Source organism: Sander vitreus, chromosome 6, assembly GCF_031162955.1.
Source record: "Sander vitreus isolate 19-12246 chromosome 6, sanVit1, whole genome shotgun sequence".
NCBI lineage: Eukaryota > Metazoa > Chordata > Actinopteri > Perciformes > Percidae > Sander > Sander vitreus.
In genome coordinates, this window is record NC_135860.1 from 25,878,330 (window position 1) to 25,905,580 (window position 27,251).

The window sequence follows — 27,251 nt, forward strand, 5'->3', positions numbered from 1 at the left end:
CTATTAGGAGTTCCTGTTTGCAATGTACTCATGGGTATACATACAACTTTCAATGGATTACTTTGATTCGGACGGACATTTAGAAACATGCCCATTCTCAGTTTGCACGTTTGCATTTATTAGCAATTTGAGATAACGCAGTCTTTGGAAAGTGTATATTACACCGAATCTCAAAATATGTGTATCAAGTCTGTGTATTCAGATTTGTATACTTTTAATTAAAATGGAAGCAACTGGGCACTAAGGGTTTTAAAATACTTACACCATAAGCTGTGCGTCGCAATTGTTGCCGCTGTAGCAACTGTTGACCGTGTTGGTGAGCGGGCTAAATCAGTAGTCCAAACTTCCCTAACTAACTTAACTTACTTTTTTCATGCACCTGTCCATTTCTCCTCATGCAGTATCAAACTCACACCTCTCCCTCCACACCACTTTTTTACCTATCTCGCGGGCCCTCCTTGGAGGTAGAATGAACAAAATAAAAGTGGGGTAAGGACAAATACTGTTTTGGTATCAGACAGTGCAGAAGCCTGGGAATTATATACACCAGTCAGGGTTGTTCCTGGAATTTTTGGCGCCCCCCAAAGAGGTTTTAGCCAGCCCCAAAGGAAAATCACCAGCGCCAAAATGACAAGAACTGAGAATAAAAATAGCAATTCAAATCCTCTCTAAATATGTTTAAGAGCAATTCACCACACAGCCGTTGAACAAGTAGAACATAAACTTGAATATGAGCGCTTATCTCAGTTTTATCTCCAATCAGGCTCTACCGGACTCTCCCGGTGATTTATTTTTTTACATGCTTACTGCCGTACGTATGCCCGAAGGCCCAATCTGAGCCAGGAAAAACTCTGCCAGTAACAAAAAACTTCAAACAATGCCCAACCCTGAGTCATCATTGTCTACAATTCAGCAGACATGGCCCATCTCTCTTTATCTAAAAGAAATGCATGTTATAACTTAAAGATAAATCTGGTTATTTAAAAGATCTTTGCAGTCTAAGCTGACAATTATACACTCATTCAAACGATTTCAAGCGAGGACAGACGGAGCTGAGGGGAGTAACATATACAGACATTCAAAAGCAGAGAGGGAGTAGGGCGTACCTGTCTGATGGTCCTGGCCACCAGGCTCTCCAGCACTGGTCCTCGGTCTTCATGGAGAAGGTGAACTTCATCCAAGATTAGGAGACGCACGATCTGGGAGAGAGCCACATCTCCAACACTCTTCCTGGTCACAACATCCCACTTCTCTGGAGTCGTCACCAACATCTGGAAACAAACATGAAACCATAACTCACTATAAATGTTAGTGATGAAATAAAAGAACAAAAAATAAACTGCAACAAAAAAAAACATAATAAATGGTTTTTCAAATCCACTGAAGAGGAGGCGTCAAACATACGGCCCTAGGGCTATAACCGGCCCACCAAAGGGTCCAATCCAGCCCACTGGATGACTTTGCAAAGTGTGAAATTTGCCACGAGAAATGTCTTTGTCAAAAAATAAATAAATAAATAAAAAAGACCAGTTACTACTGAACTTTCAACTTCACATAGCTAGCCTAAACAGAAAGCCAGTGTGTTTGGTGTGTTCACAACATCTTATAGTCAAGGAATATTCAGCACCACTAACGGACATAAATATCGTTTCCAGATCCATCCTGATCCGAAAAGAGTTGAAAACTGAGACATATTGTTGAAATTGCACTTATTGTTCCTAAGATATCTCAGGCTGTTCATTATGTGTTTTGAAAATATATTGTTCCTTATGTACTTGTACCCCTTTTACACTAAAAGATTGGACAAATATGTCGTTATTAAATCGGTTATTATGCGATGGGCCGGACCAGTAAGAAGTGGGCTCCCATGAACTAAAATGAGTTTGACACCCATGGTCTTATTCATACTGCCAAAGCATCATATCAACTTTGACTGAACTTAAGAATGCATTTTAGCACAGAATGTGGATTTTGTCCCTCATCTCGTACACTGAAGTATGAACAAGAGGAACAATTACAACAAATAGCACTTCATGTACATATGTTTAGTGTAGTATATGAATATTGGTTGAGGAAAGATTTGAAAAAGCGACCTCATCTCATTTAAACCAAACTAGGGACTAAAAGTTTGGGTATCACAGCCTCAGCTGCTCAGATTTGGACCACTTTTAATTATGTCTCTTGTGAGTCTCTTAACTTTATGGAAGTCCAATATTAAATTCCCTGAATACCCTTTAAAGGTTGTCCAAAAAATAGATAAACACTAGCAGCAATACCCTTTGCACGTGGTTGCCAGACGTTTATGTATACAGTCCTAAAATTTATTTTATTAAACGACGATTATTGTATTGCTGAGATACATTTTCTGCTCACTTAACTGAATGGCACAGGCTGTAAAACCCAGAGCAACACAACCAAAATCCCTCCCGAATGCTGTCAGATTCATGGCTCATCAATGCCCAATTGCCCACAGCTGCACTCATTACAATGCAGATAGAAGCACCTAAATCATAACACCATTATAACATGGCACCTAACATTACCCACATCTTGTGTGCTAGCTTACAATAGTTGTACAGTGTTCACCAGATGTAAATCACTGTCAGTCTATGATCCATTACATCCACAATAATTGTCATATTTGATTCTGTGGTGTTTGGGTGATGAGATCAACAGTCAGCCTAAGTTCTACGGTGTCTGCTTTTATTTTGGCATCCCTCTTAACTACATTCAACAGTATCAACACATCTCACCTGTATCAAATGACAACAGACGCCGTATTCGTGCATTGCTCAGTGCCTATAATTCCAGCGCAATTTTATTCTCTCTTTTCAAGAAAAAAACACCACAATGCATAATTAATGGTGTATGAACTGTTTGGCAACCTGTCTGTGGGTGTGCAAATTCTTATTAAACCCTTTCTGTAAAAGCAGTTCATTAAATCCTCTCTAGTTTGCATTTAAATCAATCTATCCAGCCATTAGAGGCTGGCGTGCTCACAGGAAAGGAAGCGCCTGCTCCTAATTGGAGCTGCTAGTTAATCTAAATGGAGGCTCTGGCAAATGGAGCACAGGCCAAAGTGCTTTCTTAATTGCCTTACAAATACACACAGGGAGGTGCAGAGCAAACATGCCATAGTTTGGCTGGATGGTGTTATTTAGCCTATTCATCAGTCCATCCCAGCAGTACTGAAATCAATCATCTCAATCCACTGATTCTTAGTGTTTCGCAGAATACGTTACTGTTTCTTAAAGGTGACAATTTAACCAGAGAATGGCTTCATGAACTGGTACAGAAAAACAACGTAATAGGCTGTAAGAACTGGTCTTTTTTATTAATTCATTGCTAAACTAAAGAGCGCCAAGCATAGTGGAAAACTGGATATGTTCAAATAAAGAGGAAGAAAGAAAAAGTTTTTATGAAATCATTTTTTTTTTTTTTTTAAGTGTGCCAAAATGTGCCCAATTTTGGATTAATTTCCTACTGAGCCAATACTGCTTACTCTAGTAAGCAATAAAAACATCAACCTCTAGAGACGTGAAAATTGCTTGAGATAGATAATCCAAAATTCATTCAATTAAATGTAACATATATATGTATATATATACATATATATACATACACACATATATATATATATACACACATATATATATATATATGTGTGTGTGTGTGTATGTATATATATGTATATACGTATATATATATATACATATATATATACATACATATATATATATATATATATACACACACATACATATATAGATAGATATACACACACACACATATATATATATATACATATATATACACACACACACATATATATATATATATATATATATATATATATATATATATATATATATATATATATATACACACACACACACACACGCACACACACACACACACACACACACCATTCGATTAAGTTGTTGTTCGTTCACAAACAATTTATGTTTGTCTGGATTAATAGGTAATAAAATGTGGCATTTGTTTTATCCACTATTCACTGATTTGCACATATAATTGATGTATTAACTGGTATTTGGAAAAGTATAAAGACTTTTTTTTGAGAGCAACAAGTGGCTTCTTCTACATTTTTGTTTTCCAAAGGCTACTCTAGGTTCTTGAACGTAACATTGGCCTCAGGCAGAAACTGCATATTGATGATTTATCGTCAGGCTTATTTCGGTGTGTTGGACGTAGAAAACATTTTTTACATTGGTGCCGCTGCCTGGCAGGTATGTAGATGAATGTCCTATTTATCCCCTTTGCCAATTCTATGGCTGAGACATGTTCACCATACACCGTATGACACCGGTGACATTTCCTGCAGCATTTACAAGAAAGCTTGCTACGATGATTAGATATTTCTTGAATGTGGATTTTAGGGAGTGCCATTTATCAAGACAGATTACTTAGAGACGTGCACATTCAATAAATTCCAGTTTTGTCGTACTTTCTAGCTAGCTTCAGCTATCAGTCATGTGAATATATATAGTTACCCAATGTAGTCTAATGCAACAAAGGGTCAAAAGCTGTCAGGGCCATGGAGCATCTATTTTAAATGAGATACTTGGATTCAATGCAATTTTGATTTGACTTTGGAGGGACATACTTTGTACATATGTTAAACAACGTTATGTAATAACAAAAGTAATTCAATGCGCAATTATAAGTTTGATAGCACAAATTAAATAATGGGGAATAAGTAAGTACATTAAATAATTCACGAGCATAAAAGAGTAATACACAATTTCCTTTTCTTTCCTCTTTTTTCCACATGCAGGGCTCTGCATATTTAAGTGTTTGCTTCTAAAACAGAGAGGTAACCGGACATAATTAGAAATTTCCCTTTACATGATATTCCCTTAACACATTTTATGTTAATTTAATGAGTGTAGTGGGAGTGATGAGCTCTTTGCTCAGTGGTAGGGTCAGCATGGATGTGCAGCCTTGCACAACACAGGCCATTACAGACGCGCTAACTTTCAGCACTTAATACTAATTACTCATATTGCTGTGTGTGAGTCTGTCTCACAAGTGGTCAACTAAAAAAGAAAAATTCTGGATCTTTACAGAAGGTGCCGTGGCTCAATACCATCTGACATTTCAGTAATGACATGTTTTTGACTTGCATTTTGCCTTTACACTTTGTTTTAACCTTTAGTGCTCTTTCTTCGAAACCCAATATTATGAGGACACAATTGGCTGAAACACATCAGCAGCTATTCTAAATTCTCCGCGTGTGACTTGACTTTACACACACTCACTACACACTCACTACACACTCCGCTCGTTCTCACGTTACAAGGAACTGTCTAGCTGTGAGGCATCCCCTTCTTGGATGTCATTAACTGATATTTCTTCTCTGGACAGAGAAGGAATAGGGCCTGGAAGTCCCAGGATGCCACCCACCCGCACACTGGCATCCACATGGCACCATCCCTCCAAACCCTTTCTGTTTCCATGGTAACTATCGCAGCCATGACGAGAGGACAATGTGGGAGGGAGAGGTAGGTGGGAGAAAGATGGAGTGGGGACGTTAGTGAAAGACATTTAATAGATTGCGATATGTGAACAACTAACGAAACTGTAATGAAAACCTTCTCAATGCCGCATTGTCAACCGCGCGCGTGTGAGTGTGTGTGTGTCTTTGTGTGTGTGTGTGTGTGTGTGTGTGTGTGTGTCTGTGCGGTTGTGGGTGCGTGTGTGTCCTTATGTCCAGTCCAATAACCCAAATATGAGAAAACATTACAGTAACAGTAATTTCAATGATAAAGGCTCCTTTCTTCTGTTCAGAGGATGATGTTGGGCATTACGAGGAGTGGGAAAAGTAAAACAATACATTTGTAATATAGGAAAATTAAGTCATTGTAGACTGGTAGAAAGGTATAGTAGCCTGTTCAAATATTACTTAAATACAACTGCTGAACAGACGAGACTCTTGTTTCTGCTGGGTTTCAACTCAAACCCATTATTTTAACGTGATCAATTCCTTCCAAGAATTAGTGATTTCGGTCTTTGCAAGAATAAACTGATTTTCATAATTTATTTATAACTTACATTATTTTTCAAATCCCTTCAAGTTTTCCTCAAAAAAGGATTCAGCTAAGAAGGCTTGTAAAGTCCACTAATCCCTGCAGTTTTCTGCTACCATGTCTCTGAATCACTGGCCACATCTCTGATGTTAGTGATTTAAAGGGGTCTGGAGTGTTGCTTATCGTTTCCTTGTTTAGAGAAAAACTAACTGGTTAACTGCTCCTCAGATCTCTGCAGGGTAAATCCAGACAGCTAGCTAGACTATCTGTCCAATCGGAGTTTTCTCTTGCACGACTAAAACAACTTTTGAACGTACACGTTCCACCAAAACAAGTTCCTTTCCGAGGCCATTTTGCAGAGGCACCGTGGCGCCGTCCGCCCATGACGATTGTGATTGGTTTAAAGAAATACCATTAGACCAGAGCAGGTTTTTCTCCCATCCCAGAATGCTGTGTGGACTAGCCAGACCCTCCTCCGCAGCGCTGTGGAGGAAGGTCTGGCAATGTGAGACTAATCTATTGATAATGTTTGTTTTATTTTTCCGTTCACACTAAAGTGTTGTATAATGACCATGACGAAGGCCGCAAAACAAAACGTGTCTAACAATCGATACGCTCTTGATGCAATATTGCCATACACACACGTTGCAAGTGGTTGAAGTCAAGCGAGAATCCCCACTCTACCATGTACATCAAAAGGGCGTGATGAAAGATGTAGTGAGGACTTTGAGGAGAGACAGAAGATACTGTCACCAAGGTTACAGTGCGCGCCATCTCTCTGGCCTGTTAAACAGTTGACAGTCCTTTCCACTCAGCCACTTTGTGTCAATGTGTCACTAACACAGTCGAATGGAGGGATGAGGGAGAGAAAGTGTTGAAGGTTTAGTGAAAGAGACAGTGGAGTGCTGCAGAGCTGCCGTGAATCTGACTAATCATTCTCTTTGGGAAATCTTTTCACATGACCTGATAGAAATGCAACTTTAATACACCTTTAGATTAGCTGGAATTGGCCTCATTTCTTAGAACTAAACCCAGACTGCTGCCACCACCACCACCGCCTACACACACCAAACCCGAACATTTCCTTTTCTCTATTCACAAGTTTCGCAAGGCTTATAAACTTTAACTCTAAGCTGCGCAATCTTTCAAATCCCAACTCTTTTGGATTTAACAGATATGCATGTTTTCCCAACCTTCGCAGTCTGATAGTTCAGTCTTTCAGGCGGGATCTACCAATCTCGGTTTCCCTCTGAGCTGGAGGAGCCAGGTTCTCTCACTAAATATGTGCTCAATCCACAGCTTTCATCCCGCTTTCTTGGGCCTCTTTGTAATAAACCCATCCTCTTCCTTCAACTGTAAAGTAAACTCTAGCATGCAGGGGTTTCTCTCTGGGAGATCTGAGGTTGAATTCACATGTTACATAAGTCTCCACAATAACAAAAAAATGTACTTCATCTGGTGCTCAGTGCTTAATTACCTGAACAACCCAATTGGGTTAGGGTTAGGGTTAGCTAACCACTCAACAGAAAAAAACATCTCATTGACTGCCTCACTCACCATTGTGCACTGTATGAACATGTTGGATAGTCTTCTTTGTCAACACATACACTTTAACACTGGCATATCTTCATTTATCTTTCATTTACAAGGCTATTTTGGGTCTACTTCCCTCCTACCTTCTGACCTTCACCAGACTAAATAGTACAATCTTGGGTATCAGGATATTTTCTTGCTGTCTGTTCCAAAAGGTCAGAACTGAACTGGGAAAAAAGGCTTTTAAGTTTGCTGCTCCCTAGTCTATACTCACGACGTTCCACTTCTGGGATTGCGCCGGTGCCGCCAGAAATACCGCAGGATGTCCCTCTTTTTGGCCATGTGTCCGACACCCTCCACTTTCTTTGTGTTGGCGTTCTAAACTCCGGTGGATTATGGTTAACTGCTCCTCAGATCTCTGCAGGGTAAATCCAGACAGCTAGCTAGACTATCTGTCCAATCTGAGTTCTCTGTTGCACGACCAAAACAACTTTTGAACGTACACACGTTCCACCAAAACAAGTTCCTTCCCGAGGCTATTTTGCAGCGGCGCTGTCATTGTGTCCAGCGCTTAGCGCCGTCCAAGACGATTGTGATTGGTTTAAAGAAATGCCAACAAACCAGAGCACGTTTTTCTCCCATCCCGGAGTGCTGTGTGGAAAAGCCAGACCTTCCTCCGCAGCGCTGTGGAGGAAGGTCTGGCAAAGTGAGACTCTCATAACCTGGAACAAGTTACAGAAAGTTACAGAAATGAGCTGGCCTCATTGGTCACTTTTGATTTGTCCTCTATTTGAAAGTGTGTAAATCCATAGCTCGCAGTTGTGACTGATTGCATTTTGGAGAATAAATGATGGAACCACTCCAATAAATGTCACAATCCAATCCACTTGAGGGTGCTAGAGAACATACATGTGTAGCAGAGGGCACCCGAAGGAGGGACTGCTTTTTGTACCCTTAGTTTGAACTATTTTTTTTGGAGACATAATAGAACTTATAGCGTGTGTGTGTGTGTGTGTGTGTGTGTGTGTGTGTGTGTGTGTGTGTGTGTGTGCGTGCGTGCGTGCATACCTGTGTTCGGAGGATTTCTCCTTTGGTCAGCTGCATGTCTCCAGTGAGTTCTTTCACAGTGATGCCCAGTGGCTCCAGTCGCTTACTGAAGTAATTAGTCATCTCAGCTGCCAAGGCCTTCATAGGAGCCACATATACGATCTACAGAGAGAGGGAGAGGGACAAAGAGATAAATAGGATAGAGAACAGATAGAGGTGGAGTGAGGAAGGTAAAAGATAGGGGTGGGGGTTGGGAATGGAGTGGGGTAAAGGAGAGTTGGACTGGAAGGACACTGTGGTGATAAATGAGCAAACAGAGGCCGGATCATTTGTTCCCTGGCAACAAGCACAAATCACAATTTATTGAGAAATATGATGCCAGCCACTTGCATGGGTAAAGTTTAATGGTGATGTATGAAAAAGTGGCTATCGTCACTGGCTGGCACAGTGAAACGCTGTGTGTGTGTGTGTGTGTGTGTGTGTGTGTGTGTGTGTGTGTGTGTGTGTGTGTGTGTGTGTAAGCCTTCGTGAAAGAGAACAAAGCCTTTTGGATGTCTGAATTATTTATCCGAGTGTGTGTTACAATTTGACACAATGGGTGTATGAAGACCTAGCAATATTTTTAGACTAAGCTGCCAATAGCTGTCTTTTTGTGCATATATTTACTGTTCTATTTTCCCCCATTCTTGTTGTATTTAATTTTGACCACTTTCATCTCCTGTTTTTTCAAAATTAAGTATTCATAATAAACCTCTGAAACAACACTCACAATGAAAACTGTCTATCTTACGACTGATTTGAAAGATGAAAAGACAAGACAAACAAAGTAAAACCACAGTCACAATTTCTGATAAAGGAAGGAAGGAAGGTAGTCATGGAGGGAGGTAGGTAAGGCTTTCCCAATCATGCTTTACTGGCCTCTGATTTCAAGTCATGTAATACTGTTTATCATTTTCCCCCTACACAAAACAGCTGCACAGTGGACACCGAGAACTCTTAAATCGGTACAGTTCCTGATTGGTGAGAACGCTAACACCGTTCTCAGTTTGCCTAAAGATAAAAAAAAAAAATCTTTGCGTACAATAGGGTTGCACGATATTGACAAAATGTGATATTGCGATATGGATTATGAATACTGCGATCTCGATATTAATTTCGATATTTTTAAACATATGTAAAATTCCAAAAGTTTATGGGAAAACGCATCAAAATAATAAACAAATTAAAGTAAGTAAGTTTTCTTACAACACAAGGTTTATTTCAACTGACAGTCCATATTGGACTGGTCCAACATGAATAAATAAATAAGGACCATGTCTCCAGAACAGGACATGTTTTACTGGTTGGACAGTATAAAAATAAATATATAAAGAGAACAGGACACAACTTTTCTTTTGCGTCCGATTCGTTCCGTTTTGTTGTCTCTATCAATTTCTTCACTCACACTGTCACTCTCTCAAAATATGCACACACGTGGTACGCAACACAGGGTTTGTCACGTAGTGGACCCGTGCGCTGACGTGCACCAACGTGCAAGTGGCACAGTAACTGGCCAATGAAACAGGATCATTACAGCGTTTCAAGCGGGCTCTAAATCGAACACAACTAAGCCACACAGCCAACGGACGGGACGCATCGCTCCCCAATATAAACTAAATATTGCATACTATACTCTTATATCATATCATACACTTTCAATATATTGCGATAACGATATTGAGTCGATATATCTTGCACCCCTAGCGTACAGGTAGCTCTCCACTGACGATGGTTCATCCTGACAACGTCTTCACATGAGCCTCCATCTGGGGCCTATCCCAGTTCTCGATGTTGTGCCTCCTGGAAATCTATCTCAGCGCTCCATCTCGAGGAGCGAGGAGGCTCACCAGAGGAGCTATAAGCGAGGATACATTGGGCGCCACCTGCAATTATATCCGCGGATCGAGCTGGTCGGATCACAAATATAAACATTCTGATTAATAGCGGATGGTCTGTAGGTGGGTGAAATAACACATCATTAAAGAAATTATTAATTACACTCTCTAAAATGTGAACATAGAGAGCAGAGCAGCAGCAGACAGGCACAGGGAACAGCAGTGTCACTCCATTGATTATTTCTGAAGCTAAAAGTTTAGTTCCGTTTCCCCTGTCAAGTTTAGAACTACAGTTCTTAGTTTTTCTGCTTAACTGAAATTCCATGCTTTTTGGTCCAAACAGCATACCCAAATAAAAAGTGGTACAGCTCCCATATACTTTGACACTCCGGGGTGTGCTTGATATCATTGGAAAGGTAACAAGTTTTTTTAGGGTTGTGCCGATGGACGATGATATCATCCATCGTGATGGCTGGCCGACAGCCACCATCGTGATGTACACACACCCCACCCTGTCAGACACACACTAATCCTAGTCGTGGGTGCTGGACGGGAAATTGACAGGTGCGTCGGTCTTAAACTAGCAAAGACACTTGCGTCGGGCTTTGCGCTGTGCTGCGCAGGGTGCAAGATGGGCCCCTTAAGTGGAAGCTACTTTTTCCCCCTCTATCTGCTCTACTCGCTCTACCTGTTAGTAACGTTGAACACAGCGATCTTGAGCGAGAGAGAAAAAAGCGTTAATGTGGAACACTTTCACACTTTCATTCTCCCCTCATTGGACTCCCCTCAAGTTTGTGGACACTACTGTGTGCGTGCATCAATAAGTAAGTCTGATGTCCTGTAGGTACGGGACGATGTTATACAGGATCTATGAATGTACGTAGGCAACAGTAGGCTAATTCACCAGGGTGCTATTTTATGTGTGAGCTAATATTGCGCAACTGTTCATGTGCGCTGCAAGAGTTATGTTTCTGTTTACTGAATGCGTTATTCAGTGCAAACATAACCGAGAATGTAGTTTAATCTCAGTAATGATGGTATATTAGGTCCCACTGTACTGTCGTTACGCAGATCACGGACATCTGATTGACTTTACTGCACCGTAGTTAGCAAAGTGAAAGTAGGTCAAGTTGTAAAAAAACTGCCCCTACCAGCCCCCCCGACGACAATATCATCGTCCATCACCATGTTTTACTGTGAGCATCGTCAACTGCCAATTTAGGGGACATCGCCCAACCCTACAAGTGTCAGGGTGATTCTAGGCCTTACTGACACAGTTACAGAGGCTAGAATGGAGGGTTTTTTCCAGTCCAAGTCATACATCTGTAAACTGACTAAAACACACTGCTGTAAACACATCTAGGTGAGATACAGACAACACAAGACCAGAGCCACCTTCCGCCTTCGAGAGGAAGTGTGCCATCCACGGTACACTGTTCCGTGAAAATGTGCCACGATATCAGCTGCAGTGATATTTCTGTGCACATGGAGACGTGCACAGTGAAATGAGCTACTTGAGCCTCTACGAAGCTTTGAATGCTGGGCTAATGCTGCCGTCTGAACAAAGACACGCCAGAGGCTGTGTGAGAGCAGACGTAAAACACCGGAAATGAGCCGGTATTCGTGCTAGGCTAAATGCGAACCCCTCTTTTTATATAGATGGATGACAACAAAGTCTCTCATCTAATAGTTTAGCCTTGAATTAGCTGTAGCCCTGAGCCTTTGGCCACGATTAGCAGAAATTTCTCCGAAGGGATGTGAACGTGCATCTGGCTAGATTTTCTAAAGCCTGAAAACAGAGACAAGAATGAGATGTAGAAGTCTAGTTTTCTCTCAGGCCTCATGCTGAAAGATTGTTATGGAATGTTTGCCCAACAACGTCAAAAATGAATTGCCTACCCAAGCTTTAAATGACAAAAAGGCTGCACAAATCAGCAAAACAGACGAAGCCTCTTGGAGGTAAACCTAATCAAGTAAATCTAGCTGTCCTTGACTTGAAACTATCAGAAAGCTCCCATTTAAATGCTGCATGAATTCCCAACATCCAAAGCTCCAAGGATCAGATCTGAATCTCTGCATGGGGTGTGTGAGTCTCAGCAAGGAGCCTGCTTAATCTCCATGAGGCATGTTGAGAGACTCTGGAGGGCTGTGAGTGACACTGGAAATATTAAGCAGACTATGACTCTGACTGACATATTACGGTCAGTCCAGGTAAAAAGACAAACAACCAGTGCAATATGTAGAGCTGGGCGATATGGAGAAAACCAAATATCCCGATATTTTTGACCAAATACGATCAATGACGAGCTCGCGGCGATATTGTAGGGTTGACTATTGGTGCTTTCACAAAATATTAACACAATGAGAGTTTTAATAAATAATCACCAATAGTGTAGATACAATGACTGAAATGGGTTAAGGCATATAATAGAACAGCTAGAACAGTCTGGTAAGTTCAGAATGTTTACTGTAATGCAGCCTTTAAAACCAGTAAAAGACAACACTTGTGTCATATCACGATACCCACAATTTTAAGACTCTATATCTAGCCTCATATATCGATGACGATGTAATATCGATATATTGCCCAGCCCCAGTGTTATGTAATCAAACTTTTGTTCTTCCTTATCTTAATATCTAGATAAAGTAGGACATAAATTGGAGTAGTATTTGTGTATTATTTATAATATATATAATATATACTTATTATTTATTTATTACTAACTAATTATATATTAAGGCTGTCAAAATAACGCATTCATTTCGATTAATTAATCTGAGAAAAAAATAACGCCTTAAAAACAATAATGCAGATTAATCCATTCCATATTGACATTTGACCCGGAGCCGTTCTAGCCACCAACACAAACACCGCTGCACGTGACGCTAGTTAACACTATACTCGACAGCAGCTAACGTTAGCCTACCGCTAGCTAGTAGCTGGATTAAAAACGGTTAAAATGCTGACAGCTAATGCTAAACGGTGTAAAGTTTGACTGTGTTTTCACTGTAGAGGATTCAACACCGGTATGTAACAATCTGCAGCTGCCGTCAGAGAAACAACACAGACGGTGCGTTCAATGAAACTGGTAAACTACAGCCTCGTGGTGCATTCAAAGTTGTCGTTAAATGTCCTTTTCCCATCTGGTTGTTGTTTTTCTCATTCAACAGCAATTTACTAGTGAAATAAGTTATTGTTATAGTTATTACATTATTATTAAATCATTTAATTTTGACCATATGGCCTTAGCAATAAACAAACCGTTCTTTACTGTTGCCGACTGTTGTCTCAACTTTCTTAAAAATTATGTATGCGATTAATTTAGATTAATTAATCACAGAGTATGTAATTAATTAGATACATTTTTTTAATCGATTGACAGCCCATATATATATATATATATTTATTATTATATTATATATATATTATTTATATATATATATTTTTTTTTCATACATTCGTTCTATTTTATTCATTCCTTCATTCAAACTGCATCATATCCCCTGGGGCTGAACAATTTGGGGGGAAAAATCTAACTGTGGGCGCCTGGGTAGCTCACCTGGTAGAGCGTGTGCACATATGCAGAGGCTCAGTACTCGACGCAGCGGCTGCAGGTTCGACTCCGACTCCGACCTGCAGCCTTTTGCTGCATGACATTCCCTTCTCTCTGCCCTCTAATGTCTAAGCTGTCCGGTTATAATTAAGGCCTAAAAATGCCACAAAAAAATTATCTTAAAAAAAAAGGTATTAGGATTACGATTTGATTTGCAGTTTTTCTTAGCTACATATTGCACCTTCTACCATCACGTTAAATAAAGTAATACAAAATAAATGACAGATACACTGAAAATAGGACATTTCTGTAAACAATCTGTGCTATGTAAGATTATTCCAGCACTTATCTTGTAAAAAAACTGTAAATATAACAGTGAAAAGAGGAATAAAATACGTTAAATCAGATGTTACAACAAACATTTTAACTAAATGATTCACATTCCATTAATTGCGGTCTTCACGATTAGTTAAACGCATTCTTTCAAATCGTGATTTCGATTCTGAAAAAGATTAATTGTTCAGCCCTAATATCCACCATAGTACCATAAGCTACCACATATTCTGGATATTTATTGCACTTTTGTTCTGTTGTGCTAAGATTTAGTGTTGGGAGTTCAGCAGCTGGATAGATTGTGCGTTTGTGTGTTGGCGTCAGACCTTGAATTCGTCCTTCTTGATGACGCCCCCGGGCTGCAGGTGCTGGTGGATCTCGTGGAGCACGGTCAGCATGGCGATGTTGGTCTTGCCAGCGCCAGTCGGAGCGCAGATGAGCAGGTTCTCGTTGGTGTTATAGGCTGTCTCGAACACGATGGACTGGATCCTGTTCAGACGCTTCATTCCCTTGAACACCAGCTGGCCGATCTAAGCAAGCAAGGGAAGGAAAGGATGAAGGATTAACACATTATTACAATATACTCATCATACACACATCTGTAATAAAAAAAAAAGACAGCGCAACAACATTGTAGAATAAAAACTGTCCAATAACCCAATATAGTAAAAAACTTAAATATGCAGCATGCCCAAGGATCACAAAGGCAGTGGTGTAGTCTACGTGATATACAGGTATACGCAGCATACCCACTAAGAAAGCTCCAGGATTTCCATATACCCACTTAAAAATGCCCAATGGCACGCAACAACATACTTTCCATTATAATTTTGATATATTTTGAATTGTCATCTGTGGTTTTTTTCTTCGCATAGGCTAAAAAAGGTATTTCCACCGTAAATTGATGCATAAAAGTGTGTCAGAATGAAGGAAATGAAGTCTATGACACCCCGCCCCCAAGGCATATATACAGTATATAAACTTAGCACAAAAAGAAATTTGTGAAAAATTGTGAAAAATGCCCATCAAAAGTTCTGGGGTGTCATATAAATTTGTTCTAAACACAAATATATTTAGACAAATACGGAACCAGCTGTTTTTTTGCATTAATCATTGGAATTGACTTAATTTAAAGACATTTAATAGATAATTAAAATTGTTGTGTGCTGTGAACTGCAGGATGAAGTCACGATGTTGGTGCCGCTACAACAAAATGGGGGTATAGTGATCAGTCCCATTGTCGATTGGCAGAGTCAGAGACACAGAAACAGTATGGGTTGACCGCATTTTCTGTGACAAAAACACTGCCCAATCTTCTACCCAGTGTGCTGACATGACACTTAGACAGGCAATCAGTTACACTATGTGTCAGTGACTGATCCACCAAGTATGAAGTGACTGCACAAAAAGGGGAGCATCAAGAAGCATGAAGGAGGAGAAAAAGTATGTGGTGGGACCGGCTGTCACTCAAGCTGCCTTCCGTCTCCGTTCACTATGGCAACAGAGTGTGGGTGATGGCACTCAATCTCACACTGCCTCTGATAAGTAGAGAAATGGCCACTGTGAAGGACAGTTGGTGCCACACACACATGCAAACACACTGACACACTGAACACATACAGGCGGGTAAAAACATCCAGCTGCTGCACGGGTGAATCATGTGTACTAGGGCTGCACGATACGAGTAAAATATCTGATTGAGATTATTTTGACTGATATTCTGACTGCGATAGGATTCACGATATGGGAGGGAATGATCATTTTTGTATCATTATTCTCATTTCCATTGTAAAATGATACATGTGTTATATTTTGCAATGATCTCTACCAAACAAAGCTTTTTTCTTTAGTATGTAGGGACTTTGTCATGATTTGGCCTTGCCAGCTCCCCTTTCCTCATGTTTCCCCCGTTTCCCTTCCCTGCTGTCTCTGTCTGTCAGTCTCTGTAGCTGTGTTCGAAATCGTTCCCTATCACGGAAATACTGCACTACGTAGTGCGTTTGTCATTTTGTGGCGGTGTTCGAATTCATTTCATTCACTACATAGTCCACTATAAAATACCCACAATGCACTGCTAATTTGAGTCAAAGATCCTCTATACCAAAGATAGAGCATTTCAAGCAGAGCCAATGGTATGAAATGGTCCACACTTCCTGTCTCCTAAAGGGAAGGGGCCTCGTTTGAACATGTAGTGAACGTTGTGTGGATGGATGAAAAGTTACAGTATATTTAAATAATTTATTAATATGTTCTTTTGCTAACGTTAGATATTTACAGAGCTAAAAGACATATTTAGCATCACAGAGATTAGTTTTGTTAGGGCGTTCACGAACGTTAGCGGACGCTTCTCTGTGTTGCCAGATGTCGCGAGAGTTTGGTCCTGAGACAGAAACATGTCTCAAACAAAGTTAATTTTCTCCTGATGTGTCCGTCTGAAAAATGCCATTTTAGTGTCAGAATGTTCTGGAGATATGTGGCTTGTGAAAAATGGGTCCGATATCTACTTTGGTGACTATGGGGCGAAAGAATTGCTCATAATCTGTGTTCACGTTCACTTCTCTCGTTGGAATCAATACACTCAGGACCTGGCCCTAGTCTCCTAAAGAGGCGTGGCAGTGGCGGGGCCCACGTGACACAGATACAGGAAACTACTCTGAGTTGGGGCGTCTCGGTTCTAAACCATCTCTTTTTGAGTGTACATACGATGTCCCTACATTTTACCTCCGTATACCACCATGCAACGCGGTCGTGTTTTCCTGGAGGAAAAGAAGAAGCAGAAGGATCCGTGAAAACTGTAAGTAACTGTAAAGTAAAAACGGAGCGGGTTTTCGTTTCTAAACAGGGGAAATTTAACATGCAACATATACAGTACACACCCTTCTACTATTCTCCTGAGTGTTCGGTTTGTTTCAGGGACGTATTTGAAGTATTGTTGTTTTGGTGTGTTTACATGATGCTTGGGCGCGCCCGCCTCTTGTCACAAAGACAACCGTCGCATCTACTGACACAAGTCACGCAACGATGTGTTTTCAGTGAGTGTCCGAGATCTCGTTTGGGGTTTCCCTATATGGTTCACTATTTAATAAACATTATATAGGGAATAGTGAGTGAGTGAATGACGGAACGGTTTTGAACACAGCTTGGGTGTGATTGTGAGCGTGTCGCTCTGGCTCCCTCTCTCCTGGATGATTATCCCCTGCAGTGTCTCACACCATTGGCTCGTTCCAATAATCAACCCACCCAGTAAATTACACCGGCTCTTCATCAACTACTCGCCAGTTCGTCAGTTCACCTTCAGTGGTAACCAATGGCTCGGCCAGGTCATAGTGAAAGTTTTTCGCCATGTGTTTTTGACCCGTGGCTACGGAGCCCCCCTGGGGTCAGCTGAGAAAAAACTAAACCGAGGGCCCTCGGTTTCATAAACTGTTCGCACGGATTCATAATCTGTGCCCTCGGTTTTATAAACGTGAGCAAAGTTAGAAAGAAGAAGTTAAAAAGACGATGCATCTTTCCTAACGTAGTATGGTTAACAACGAGCTACAAACTCATTTTCATCAAAACCAGCCGTCCTCCAACCTGGAGAAATAACAGCCGGTGGTGAGACGGCAGTAAGACGAGTGCTTAGGGACCGTCCACAAACACCGTAAAGAGGTACAACAAAAATAGGTATTCATTAAATAATTAAATAAGGTAGTGTCTCCAAACTTACCTCAATTATAACTTGTCTCCTGCTAGTTGTACTACTGCAATTACTTTTAAAAAAAATAACCATATTCAAAATTTTGGTAAATATTTTTTTGCCAATTTTTTGTCAGAATTACAGAGAGTCATGGCTCCAAAACTACTCTGCACATAGAAGGCCCCCTGCTGGTTGTACTACAGCACGTCGTTTTCAAAAATAAGCATAATATAATTTTGGGGAATTTCTTTGCCAAAAACATTTGTTTTAATACTTAAATAGTTGTGTCTCTAAACGTACCTCACAGATAATTACTCTTCTGCTGGTTGTACTACAGCAATTACCTTTAAAAAATAGGCATATGCATAATTTTGGGGAATATTTTTTGCCATGTAAACAGCTTAGTCGGAATATCGTCTTTTTCGGAATGAGGGCAAAAAGCTGAATATTATGTGAATGTAAACAGTCATTGATGTAAACAGGCTGCGGTGGAATATTGTACAATAGGGGTCACTGTAGTTCGAGGTGTGTTCTCTACCTCCATATCCATTTTTTATTTTCTTTCCATCAATTCACCCTCTCCGCTTCCTCTGCATTTCACCTCTCTCCCAGTTAGGCTGGTAGAGGATGTCTTAAGCTTAGACAGCAGTATTATTTATTCAAGGATTCATTAGAAGTATGTCATCACTTTCCTCTTGCCCTCGTTTCGCTCCAACACTCATAGAAAGAAATAATTAAAGAGCGCATGTCAGCCGAGAATATGCGGGGTGCTGTTCGGAAGTTGGCCCCACAGCCCAGTAGGGAGGAAGAGGTTATTAATGCATCAAAGAGCAACTTTATTAGAGTCCACTTAAGCTGGCAGGAGTGAAGGGAGGCTGTGGTTTCAGCTAGGTGCTGTATGGGTCCGGGGGGCTTCTGATGAAAAGCTCGGCACAGCCACTGATGTATACATGCAAAGGTTTGGCTGTTTTGTGATGCATATAGACTGCTGATTACCAGCAATACCCACTGCCAGTAATACAATCAACAAGTGAGTTTCTACAGAAAGAACACTGAAACTCAACTGATGTGCGTATGGTCAACAAGAAGTTGGCTACTTATGAGGCTTGTGCACATTTCAGAATTGAATTGAGAATGACTCCCAAATTCCAGTTCAATTCTTGAATTTGAATGTATGTCAAAAACAGGATCTAGAATTACAATTTGAATTTTAATTCAATAAAAATTGAAAGAAATTCATATACATAATTTAAGTGAAGTGTTTAATCAATGAAGCTTTACAATATATGTCAGATATGATTGCATTACATATTCTATAAATGATATTAGTTTGAACTACTTGTACAGATTACATTAACAGGAAATGTTTTCCACCAGCAATGAATGTTAAAACCTCTAGTCACAGAACAAATGATTAAGTTTGATTTATTGTAATTTTGTGGAACATGACTCTATTTCCCAGAATGCTTTACTTTAACCAAGTATTTCAAATGGTTACCATGCAATTTGAGGTGGACATTTGTTTGAAAGCTTCTTCTCTACACAATTTGATGGTCAACACTGGACTTTTTAAGTTTCAAACAAAGTTTCAGTTACAAACGTTTATAGATTTGACCTAAAAGGTCATCAGTACTAGTTCATTTTGAAGAACCGATTCCAACAAGAACACTTGGAAACCACAAGTCATATGCAAGCACTGCAGTGCTCCAGTCTGTGGCTTCATCAAGGCTACTTCAAATTTCAAAAGGCATCTACAAGTAAGTTAACAGACAGACAGTCTTTTATTTTGAAAACCATCTCTTGGTGGTATTATGCTACCGATATTTGATATCATCAGTGTTGGGGACACTACTCAAGAACGTGTAACACACATTATTCACTTTAAAAAAAAACAAAAAAAACACACACATAATGCATTACCTTACTTGTTATTCTCTATGGATAGTAACTCATTACTCTACTCATTACATTACTGTAGCAACACAGCAAAAGCCTGGCATATAGCTCATAAAGGGCTTAAACACACCTTCAACTCACAACACAACAGTAACATTAATGTGTTGCATTACTCAGTTACAGCCAAATGTGATTATATTATGACATTACTTCGTAAGGAGTTACCCCCAACACTGGATATCATATGTGTTTAAAAGCATGCAAGCACTCTTATTACTTTACTTATTACTTATTGTAAATCAAGAAAACAATTCTTGTCAATTGTGGAATTAATAGAAATATTTGTTCTCTTAAAGAGTGATCTACATTGAGGGACTTTTTTCCTACATAAGAAACCAGCGATTAAACAATCCAGCCAAACCAGAATGAAGATCATGGTGGTGTTATTTGATTACTTTGAAATGAAAATAACATTCAAACAAAACTAATTAAACAACATTGAGGGGGTAATTTATTTCAAGAATTTGATCATTATCTAGACTTTGGAACAAAATGTATGCAGGGTTGAGGAGTGAGTGTAATGAAATGTTATTAAATTGCAAAATTAATGTAATTGTATTTAGTTGTATTACTGAGGAGCATCTGTATTACTGAAAATGTGTAATTGAATTAGTTACTAATCAAATTAAAAAGGAAATTGCTTTGCATTGATAAAGTAATCCAACCACATTTATAATGGGTAACTTATAACAGTAAGCAATTACATTTCCAAAGTAACATGCCTAACACTGAATGTACGTGAGATTCAACACATTCTTTCTGTTGTGTGACTGTGTGGAATTTCTTCAAATTGCAATGAATTCAACTTCCTGTCATTCAAATTCAACTTCCTGTGGGGCGGTTTTTGGGACAATTTTAAAAATGGATTCCTTTCCATAGAATCGGTATTTTTTCCATTCGATTTTTACCAATGATTCACCTTAATATTTTCTGTTCATTCGGTACCGCTGACGACGACTACATCATATCCGTTTCCATCAAAACAGAACGAAAGCAGGAAATACAGAATATCCATGTTATGTACTTCTTTACAAATGAAATAGATGTCCGACTGACTGACTGACATGTGATGTGCATTCTTTCTAGAAAACAATTTGTTTTTTTAGAAATGTCTCATAATATATTGTCTCTAAAAGTGTATTATTCAACTTATGGTTTTGTTAGAGAAGGAAAAGAAAATCACAATCCTCAATACTATCGAATCACAATACTTACCAGAATCGCAATAAGTGAAAATCGCAATACAAATCCAATCGGCACCTACTTATCGGGAATGGATCGAATCAGGACAAACGCATATCGTCCCAGCCATTGCAAATGATGTCTAAAAACTATTACACCCATTACTTAGGGCACTGGTAAACTGAGTTTCTAGTAATTGTCAGTTCTCCAGACTTGCAACCATTAAAAGGGAAACTTTAGTGTTTTCCAACCCTGTTTTCCCATGTTTTACTGTCTAAGTGAATAATGAGAAACTTTGGTATTTTTCAACCCTGTTTTCCCATGTTTTAGTGTCTAAGTGAATAATGGGCACAACAATTTTTAAAATTGGTCCAGTATTGAGCGAGAGCGCTGCAGCCGGGAGCTGCAAAACAGGCTGCAATGTAATCGCTCGGGGCAATTGTCAACCTCCAATGTCCGTCCACTATTAGTGCAGTCAATGTCTGACTACATTATGGGAAGGACCTTACAGAAAAATAAAACATTTTTCTTTCCCTTTCGCTTGATCTGGTCTGTGTATTATCGTATCTAAACAAGCCTCGCTCAATGTGAAGTCTTGTTCTGAAATCTCACGAGAGATGACTTGACTCATCCACATTGTCAAAATCAGCTAAATATTGAGCCATGACACTGACAATATTTTAGATAACCCTAAACTAGGCTTTCTGTACTCAAACACAACAAACTCTTCCCAGGACTCCATTGTCCGTCTTGGTTAGACACAATAACAAACAGACCAGATCACACTCCTTGTAAATGTGCCATTTCTATGTTTTAACCTTGTTAAATGTTGATCACCAGAAAGGAGAGAGTTTTGTATACATCTTTGTTTTAGCTGAGAGCTAACGCAAGGCTTTCATGGCAATATGCAACAATATTCAACAACATGCAACAACAGCAACGGCACCTGTACAGCTTTCCAAGGGATTGATCTGTTATCCATCATCTTGCCTGCTGGCTTGCCTTAATTGAAAATGAAGCAAATCATTTAAAAAAATATTTTTTTTTAAATGAAAAGATAACTCATGCTCTCCAATGCCATAGCAAGGAAAAGGTTCTGGAATAGCTTTGAAGAAACCCGTCAAGGTTGTCACCTCTCTCCATTACCGTATGTTCTAGCTATTGACACACTTGCTATTAGAAACCCACGATGATATTCAGGGTATCAAATCTGGAACAGGAACTCATAAGATTGCATTTTATGCAGATGGTATTTTGCTGTCTCAAGCCCAAGACGTTTTGCCTCTTATTCGTTTAATCTAATTGATAATATTTACTATATTACTATTTCTATAGTCCATATTGGCGACGTTTCACTTCCGGGATTGTTCAGGTGCCACCGGAAATTACGCCAGATGTCCCTCATTTCGGCCGGATGTCTGTCACCTTCCACTTTTATTTTTTTCCAATCTGAATTTTCTGTTGCACGACTAAAACAACCTTTGAACGTACACATGTTCCACCAAAACAAGTTCCTTCCCTGGGCCATTTTGCAGAGGCACCGGTGCTCTGACCGGCGCTAAGCGCCACCCAAGACGATTGTGATTGGTTTAAAGAAATGCCAATAAACCTGAACACATTTTTCTCCCATCCCAGAATGCTGTGTGGACTAGCCAGACCCTCCTCCGCAGCGCTGTGGAAGAAGGTCTGGCAATGCGAGACTACTATTACTACAACAACAAGAACAATTTAGGCTCTTTCTTACCGGTTTGTCTTATGTCAATATATATGTTTTTCCCTGTTGTGTGGGGCTTGTATAAATTAAAGTGTGTCAGCAGCAGGTTATCCGGTACTGAAAAAAGGCAAAGATATGCCTTGGCTAAGATATTATTAAGAGAATCCTAGACCTTTGATTAAATTAGTGCTGCTAAACCTGAACTGGTGCTGTTAATGTTTTATGTCAGCTCCTAGTAGGAAAGGTTTTTTTATTTATGTATGCGTTATTAATGTCACCCAATTAGTTATTGATGGCTTATTCACTTAACTGATGTATTTGGAGCCAGCTATAGCTGGCCCAAAATCAGCTGCTTGCAGTGTGAACAGTCAAGCTCATAGTTTAGAAAAACACCAAATATCTCAAAGTCCACATACACTGCTATCACTAACTCCACTCCCTCCATAACTAAACAAATTAAGGAACAGTATGGCTGTCACTGAAGCACATTGTCTTCATCATGACTGCAGGGCTTCTTCTACTCTCTCTGAATGGGGATGTGAATCTAGTCTCCTACTGTCTACCCAATTATATCCTCCCAGACCAAGTCCACTGAGCTCCTACTTATAAATATTCATTTTTGAATTATGGACCACTGAGCTTCACCCCATTTGGCGAGGCTTCTGCACACTCATTCCTCTCTGGTGACCAGAGAGGCACAACAATCACTTGAGCGGCTGGTCCTCATTTTGATTTATCGACTTTGTCTGTTTGTAACGAAAAGCCAGTGTCCCCACACTCCTTAAACATGCTAATTCATGTAAATGTATGCCTGCCCCAGTATTCACCTTGAGGTAAAGCATACATGTTGTAAATAGAAAGTTGCCATCATTTAATGCTCTTTGGAAATCTTCAGTGCTTTTTTATTCTCTCCTTAAAACCTCTCTGGCTTCATTGTTATGTTAATGTATGCACACGCATCTTCCAATTGTAGATCCAGCTGTGCCTGCCAAAGCTTGTCTCGAGGGTGTGATAGCATGTGTTGTGAGGAGGTAGTTATTGTACAGCACTGGACATCATGCAGGTGTTAACATATAGGACCAACCATGCTTTGCCAAAAAACCTTGCTCATCAAGAATTTCATCAGCCTGAGAATCTCGTGGTAAATCTGCGCTAATTCTGTTCAGCTTTTCAGTGGCCCCAAAGTGCTTTTCCTACGTGGTGCAGGTAAGTGGAGCTCATTAGTTTTAGTCTTTACTAAACTTTACTACCAAAATATAGTGAATTATTCAATATGTATATACACACACACACACACACACACACACACACACACACACCATACTTATCAATTGAAAATATACTTTGACTAATGTCTTTCACCGTTTCTCACCATTTTTCTCTTTCTTACAGTATAAGTGAAAGCAGATGTCATCGCCAACCTGTTTACTGTAAATGGCAGTAGGAAACAGCCTTTTGCACCTGGAAGATTAAATCTTACTGAAAGGGTCTTGTGTTTTTGTGTCTGTTTCTGTCTGGATACATTTGCATTGTGCGATCAATTGCTTCCTTTATGGTTTCATTTTTATTATTGGAATCCAGTAGAATCAATACTGAGTGTGTGACTGTAGTGTGTGGTGTTCGCATACTGGATTACATTATTATTGCTCACTGTATATATACAAAATTAAAAATAACATTTTGGGGGGTGTTTTTCTGGTTGTTTTTTTTGCTGTAGTAACGTTTATACCACATTACCCAGCTGATCAATCATTCAGTGGCTATAGCTCGTCACTCTCACATTCAGTCACACAAGCAGAAAGCTTTGAGCCAGAAAGTCAAACTGACATCATCAGGCAAGATGCCAAATTCATTAAGTTGACAGGAGATGAGAATACTCTATCAAGTAGAGATTCAAAGAAAACGCATCCAGAGCCAAGAGGCTCATTTGTTCTCTTTCCCCGAGATACAGCATTCCAAGTACAGGATTCCAGTAGCTCAGTGTTTTCTCACAATCAGATCTCTGAGGCCTGTCATCAAAACCCACTAAAACATGGACCAGTTATGACAAACAACCTGCTGCTTTATTGCAAATCAATCCTCATGATTGCAGCTGAACGGTCCCCCCCATTTATAGCAAGTATAGCCCCAGTATATAAAACATGGAGCGAATGCTCTGCAGAGCCCAGCTGGCTAATATAGGACCATACACATCTGTGGTAAACCTTTAGTTAAATAAAGTTTTTTTAATGAGAGCAGCTGTTAGAGTCTGGGGCAAAACCAATCTCTAAACCCCAGCTGGCTCCAGCAGGTCTTGCGCACAACATTTTCTGGACTATGAAGATATTTAGGCAGTGAGCAATCTCTGGCTGAATATGAGAAGAAAAAGATTAAGTTGAGATTTCTGTATTTAAAAAAAAAAAGCACACAGTATGAAGTGGAAGCAGTTGTTCTCAGCAGTACATACTGTACTGTGTGCATAAGAAGATGCCCATCAGCCGATCTTGGGCCAATGCTGAGTGGGATGGAAGCTGACAGGCTCATTAACTCAGCAGATACACAGCCTACGGCCATATGGGCATACTGGGAGGACTGGGAGTATCCCACCAATCCACCAGCCACTTAAAACACACTAATTGGACCCACAAGGATCAAACTAATGGTTTAACAGCTAAACACCAGTGTTGTCCATATACCTTGGCCTCCCTGTTTGTAGGTTTAATAGTGAAACTGAGATGGCCAGTCTCTGTAAGCGGCCACCAATTGTTTTTGCGTTGGCTGCCATTTTTGATTATTGTGGGTTTAATGTATGAGTCACTACATGAGCTGCTAAACTAATTAAATTCCTCTGTGCATCGGTAATGGGAAGCTAAGAGATATAATTGTTGTCATTTTCATGCCATCCTTTTAATTACTTTCTGGTTCCATTTCATTCCATTTGAATTGACAGCCTGATCAACTTTTAATTGCCAGTTTTTGCGAATAGCTTATCAGCCTGCTCCAAGCCTGCATGCAGAGTACTAAATGACCTGGCCAAACACACCCCTCCACACACACACACACACACATACACACGTGAATCCCAGAGCCAATCCTATGGATCCACGTGCACTCTGAGCACACGCACACCAAGCCTTCGTACCAGATGCATGGTGGAGTTTGACAGAGTGAGATGCGGATGCAGCAAACAGGAGGCCCATTCATTTCCCTATAGAGCAGCAGCAGCAGGAAGGAGAGGGGGAGAGGGCACAAAGAAGGGAGAGGGAGGACTGGGAGGAGGATGGAGATAGCAAAGAGTAAGGTAATCCATCATTTCATCCATAAGCACCTGCTATAGAAGCACCGAAAGCACTGTGACCCCCAAAACCTCGAACAAACAGTACCGCCCACCCTGCATCCCACATAAAACTAATTTCTTTACGTTTCAAAATAAACAAACATTTACCCTAATGTGATTTTAATTAAATAAACTTCAGGCCGGTATATGTGATATGCATGGTACATAGTAACAAAAGATAGGTTTACACCAATAGTTTTCTTTAAAATACTGTCCAATTTTCACACTTTGCAAAGTCATCCATTGTGCCTGATTGGACCATTTGGCGGGCCGGTTCTGGCCCACGGGCCGTATGTTTGACATCCCTGCTCTAGATAGTGCCTTTCTGGTTTTTATGCTACCTGAAGGCCAGCGTAGGCCCCGCTACACACTTGGAAAGGGTGGGGTGAGGTAAGGGACTGAATATCCCTTGGTTGGTTGCAATTCACAACCTCACAGCTAGATGCCACTAAATCCTACACGCCCAAGATGGACTGTATCCTTTTATTTGCACTGATGGGCCATTTACACGCCATCACTCTCCAACTGTATAGTGCTGCGTTTCCATCTCTATAGCAGCAAGGACAAACACATACGCAGGCCCCACACACCATACACAGCCAGCTAGCTTATCTAACAGCTTGAACCTACACAAAACTTAGCAGTGTAAAGTGTGCTATTTTCAGATAAATGTTGTCACGCTGCCACGCGATGTCATAATAGTCCGGTCATTTGCGCTGTGTGTTGTTCAGTTCAGTTCAGTCAACAGTCAAGACATATCTCAGGGGTTTCTGTGAGCAACTGCTGCAAAAGTTGGTTCTATTTGATGCTGTTTTGACTTGTAAGCAGTGTATAATCTGCAGTGTAAACGCTAAAATGCATGAAACGAATGTTGAAATATTGTAATCAACTTCAGCATTTTCATTTTGCGGACATTAAGTCCCTTCAGCATTTACATTTGTCTCTCCATCTCTCCTGTGCGCACTGCGTCTTTCAGTTCAACAGTCAACACACAACCTGCCATCTGATAGCAC

The 27,251-nt window shown here is 40.1% G+C and overlaps 1 protein-coding gene across 2 annotated transcripts in view; it reads right to left on the reverse strand.

Moving 5' to 3' along the window:
* Positions 1-27,251, reverse strand: part of ascc3 (activating signal cointegrator 1 complex subunit 3) — a 187,191-nt gene that overhangs the window by 100,451 nt on the left and 59,489 nt on the right. For both annotated transcript variants that reach the window (XR_013502163.1, XM_078253587.1), the window contains exons 9-11: positions 14,718-14,921; positions 8,652-8,792; positions 1,107-1,271 (exon numbers count right to left, since the gene is read on the reverse strand). Coding sequence is in view for 1 of the 2 variants with exons in the window: in XM_078253587.1 (XP_078109713.1) it covers positions 1,107-1,271; positions 8,652-8,792; positions 14,718-14,921 (510 nt within the window). In the remaining variant the exon portion in view is untranslated. The remainder of the gene's footprint in view (positions 1-1,106; positions 1,272-8,651; positions 8,793-14,717; positions 14,922-27,251) is intronic.